General features: G+C 37.1%; 1 protein-coding gene across 1 annotated transcript; it reads left to right on the top strand.

Moving 5' to 3' along the window:
• The first annotated feature begins 632 nt into the window (after positions 1 to 632).
• LOC143582642 (uncharacterized) lies at positions 633 to 1814 on the top strand. Its single transcript, XM_077065162.1, has one exon. It carries the CDS (start codon positions 633 to 635, stop codon positions 1812 to 1814), a length of 1182 nt encoding a protein of 393 aa, XP_076921277.1.
• The last annotated feature ends 2870 nt before the right edge of the window (positions 1815 to 4684 follow it).

Genomic DNA, 4684 nt, shown 5'->3' with positions numbered 1-4684 from the left:
GAATGTTAGGAAAAGAAAAGGCCGATAGTAACCCAACTGTTCAAGATAACAACAATGAAAGGACAATGGAAGAGAATATTCGAGCAATACCTCCTGAATATGTATGTGGTATTCGTGACTTGATTAAAGAGGCTGTTAATCCATTAGTTGAACTAATGAAAAATAATCCAAGTAGAACTGCTTCTCATTCTAAACGACCCAGCCAAAGCAAACACGAAACTGTCCAATCTAAACGGGAAACTAAAAAGGAAACTGAAAAGAAAGAAACTGAAAAGAAGGAAACAAGAAAGAAGGAATCGTGAAAGAAAGAAGAAGTGAGTGCTAATAGCTCGACTGCAGAAAACGAGCTACCAAACAAAAAAAAGAAACCAAAAATTCAAGAAGGTTGTGATTTTAAAATTTTCAAAGTATATAGCCCCAAGGAGTTCTATGGAGATAAGGGAGCTATTGTAACCCTCCGATGGTTGGAGGAAATGGAATCGATTGTGATTATTAGCAAGTGTTCTGAAATGGAGAAAATTCAGTATACCTCCCAGATGTTCAAGGGAGAGGCCCTAGAATGGTGGAATACCCTTATTGAAGTCAAGGGTAGAGAGAGTTTGTACAATCTGGAATGGAAGGAATTTAAGGAAATGATTTTGAAAAGGTTCTGTCCGATTAACGAAATCAACCAAATACAAACGAAGCTGTGGAACCATCGGGTTATTGGAATCAATTTAAAGGAATATAACACCAAGTTTTTGGAGTATTGTCGCATTGTCCCACATCTGGTCACCCCCGAGTTCAATAAGGTGACTAGATACATTTACAGATTACCAATCAAAATCCGTGATTTGGTTCGTTCGCACATGCCATCAACGATTGAGTCATCAATGGAGTTAGCCGGATATCTGATGGATGGTATGATCCGTAATCGAGATGAAAGGAAGAAGGTTGAGGAGAAGTCTCCTGTTGGTGAAAAAATGAGAAAAGTTGAGAAAAGAAAGGAAGGGACATTTATGTACACACGTCCCATTTGTAAGTCATGCGGTAGGAGGCACTATGGTAAATGTTTACGACCAGCCAATACTGTTACCTATAATTTTTGTAAAAAGCCTGGTCATGTGGAAGCTGATTGTAAAAGAAAAACAGTGGTATGTTTTGATTGTGGAGAGAAGGGGCATTTTAGTACTGGGTGCCCAAAGAGGAAGCCAGCAACCACTACAGCTAGTGCAAGTGGAAATGGCACAAGAACCGAGGCTAGAAAAGGAAATGCTCGAGTTTTCACGCTCGACACTCAAAGGGCAGCCGATATTCCGGATGTAATTACCGGTACGTTCCCTATCAAAAACATTTATGCTAGAGTGTTATTTGACTCTGGTGCTAATCAAAGTTTCATAGACCATAAGTTTTGTAGACTGTTAAATACACCTCTAGTAAAATTGAATGATCATCTTGAGGTTGAAACCGCTAATGATGAATTGATTAAAATAAACGAAGCTTTAAGTGACGCAATAATTTCATTAGCTAGTTATAATATACCTGTGCGATTGTTTCCGATGACATTAGCAGGATTCGATGTAGTGTTAGGAATGGATTGGTTAGTTAGGAATCAAGCCCGTATCCTATGTGGTGATAAGATGATTGAAATTCGAACACCAAATAGTAAAATTATTCGAATCGTCGGAGATAAGGAGGCAGGAAAAGTTGGAATAATTTCAAAGATAAAAAGCCAGTCGTTGTTTAGGAAAAGGATGTCTTGCTTTTATGGCTTTTGTAACCAAAGAATCCGAATCAAAGAAGTTGGAAGAAGTACCAGTTGTTTCAGAGTTTAAAGATGTATTTCCTGATGAGTTACCAGGAATTCCGCCAGACAGAGAGGTAGAGTTTAAAATTGACTTGATTCCAGGAACCTCACCGATAGCCAAGTCCCCTTATAGACTAGCCCCTACAGAGATGAAGGAACTGAAGAAACAGTTGGATGAATTATTAGAAAAAGGATTCATTAGACCAAGTTCGTCGCCATGGGGAGCCCCGTTACTGTTCGTTAAAAAGAAGGATGGTTCAATGAGAATGTGTATAGATTATCGGGAACTGAATAAGGTTACAATTAAGAACAAATATCCACTTCCTAGGATTGAAAATTTGTTTGACCAACTTCAAGGTGCAAGATATTTTTCTAAAATTGATCTCAGATCAAGATATCATCAATTAAAGGTTCAAGAAAAAGATATTTCTAAAACAACATTTAGAACAAGGTACGGACATTATGAGTTCACATTTATGCCTTTCGGACTCACTAATGCTCCGGCAGCATTCATGGATATGATGAACCGAATTTGCAAGCCATACCTTGACAAATTTGTTATTGTGTTCATTGATGATATTCTTATATATTCCAAATCGGAAGAAGATCATCGAGTTCATCTAAGAGTTATGTTGGAAACCTTGAGGACAGAAAAGTTATATGCCAAATTCTCTAAGTGTGAATTTTGGTTACCGGAAGTTCAATTTCTCGGTCATATTATAAATGCAAAAGGAATTCAAGTTGATCCCGCTAAGATAGAAGCCATAACTAAATGGGAGAAACCAAAAACACCAACTCAAGTGAGAAGTTTTCTAGGTCTAGCTGGATATTATCGAAGGTTTATCCAAAATTTTTCAAGAATAGCAGTCCCGTTAACCGCACTTACTCGAAAGTTGGTCAAGTTTGAATGGGGACCAAAGCAAGAAGAAGCATTTGAGACATTAAAAGAGAAATTAACAAATGCGCCAATCTTGGCTTTGCCAAAAGGTCAGGATAACTTTGTCATATATTGTGATGCATCGCACACAGGTATGGGAAGTGTTCTGATGCAAGGAAAGAAAGTTATTGCATATGCTTCAAGACAACTGAAGGTTCATGAAAAGAATTATACTACACATGATTTGGAACTAGGTGCAATAATTTTTGCATTAAAACTATGGAGACATTATTTGTATGGTGTTAAGTTTACCATATACACTGATCACAAGAGTTTGAAGCATATTTTCGATCAAAAAGAATTGAATATGAGGCAGAGGCGTTGGATGGAAACTTTAAACGACTATGACTGTGAAATTGTGTATCATTAAGGGAAAGCAAACGTCATGGCAGATGCTTTAAGCAGAAAGGAACATGTTAAACCATAAAGAGTTCGAGCTTTAAGAATAGAAGTTAAAGTAGATTTGATCAATCAAATTAAAGAAGCTCAGAAATTGGCACTAGAAGAAGAATATGTTAAGGCTGAAAAAGAAAATGGAACGATTGATCAACTGGTTAAAGGTAATGATGAGATACTCAGATTAGGGAAAAGAATCTGGGTACCAATGGTTGGAGAATTAAGGAATAAGATTCTTGATGAAGCTCATAAGTCAAAATATATGATGCATCCGGGAAGTGACAAGATGTATCATAACCTAAGGAATGATTATTGGTGGATTGGCATGAAAAAGGACATTGCCATATATGTTGCCAAGTGTTTAATGTGCTCAAAAGTAAAAGCCAAACATCAAAAGCCATTAGGGTTATTACAGCAGCCTGAAATCCCAATATGGAAATGGGATATGATAACCATGGACTTTATTATGAAATTACCAAAGACTGCTCGACAAAATGATGCGATATGGGTTATCGTAGACAGATTAACAAAATCGGCTCATTTCATTCCAATACAAGAATCTTATAGCATGGATAAATTGGCACGATTATATGTTGAAAATATTGTATCGTTTCATGGTGTGCCATTGTCTATCATTTCCGATAGAGATAGTCATTTCACTTCAAAATTTTGGGCAAGTTTTCAAAAGGCTATGGGAGCGTAACTGAATTTAAGTACTGCGTATCACCCGTAAACAGATGGTCAAAGTGAACACACTATCCAAACGTTAGAAGATATGCTTCGTGCATGTGTAATTGATCTAGGAGGAAGTTGGGATACTCATTTACCTCTAATGGAATTCTCCTATAACAACAGTTATCATACGAGTATCCAAATGGCACCTTTTGAAGCATTATATGGACGGAAATGTAGAACACCTATTTGTTGGTCAGAGACTGGAGATAACCAGTTATCAGGTCCTGAAATTGTTCAAAAGACCACTGATCAAGTGATCCAAATACGAGAACGATTGAAAGCGGCAAGAGATAGACAGAAAAGTTATGCCGATATTCGCCGCAAGCCTCTAGAATTTCAAGTAGGAGATAGAGTATTACTCAAAGTATCACCTTGGAAAGGTGTAGTACGATTTGGGAAGAAAGGAAAATTGAGTCCACGCTTCGTTGGACCATTCAAAATACTTGAAAGAATAGGACCTGTTGCATACCGGTTGGAGTTACCTGATGAAATGAGTGGCATTCATGATGTATTTCATATATCACATTTACGCAAGTGTTTAGCTGATGAAACTCTTGCAATGCCATTAAAAGATGTTGAGGTTAATGAAAAACTTAAGTTTGTGGAACAACCAATTCAAATTGAGGATAGTATGATTAAATTCCTCAAGCGTAAACGACTTAAGTTAGTAAAAGTCCGTTGGGATTCAAGGCGTGGACCTGAGTATACATGGGAACTTGAATCAGAAATAAAAAAGAAATACCCATACTTATTTCAATAAATCTCGAGGACGAGATTATTTTAAAGGTGGGGAGTATGTAACATCTCGGGATTTCCATGATCAAATTTTG

Source organism: Bidens hawaiensis, unplaced genomic scaffold, assembly GCF_021521415.1.
Source record: "Bidens hawaiensis isolate Kalapana, Puna unplaced genomic scaffold, B.hawaiensis_p1.1 tig00031826_1, whole genome shotgun sequence".
Classification (NCBI taxonomy): domain Eukaryota; kingdom Viridiplantae; phylum Streptophyta; class Magnoliopsida; order Asterales; family Asteraceae; genus Bidens; species Bidens hawaiensis.
The sequence above is the reverse complement of the archived record's forward strand: the minus strand, read 5'-3'. Positions and strand labels throughout refer to the sequence as shown.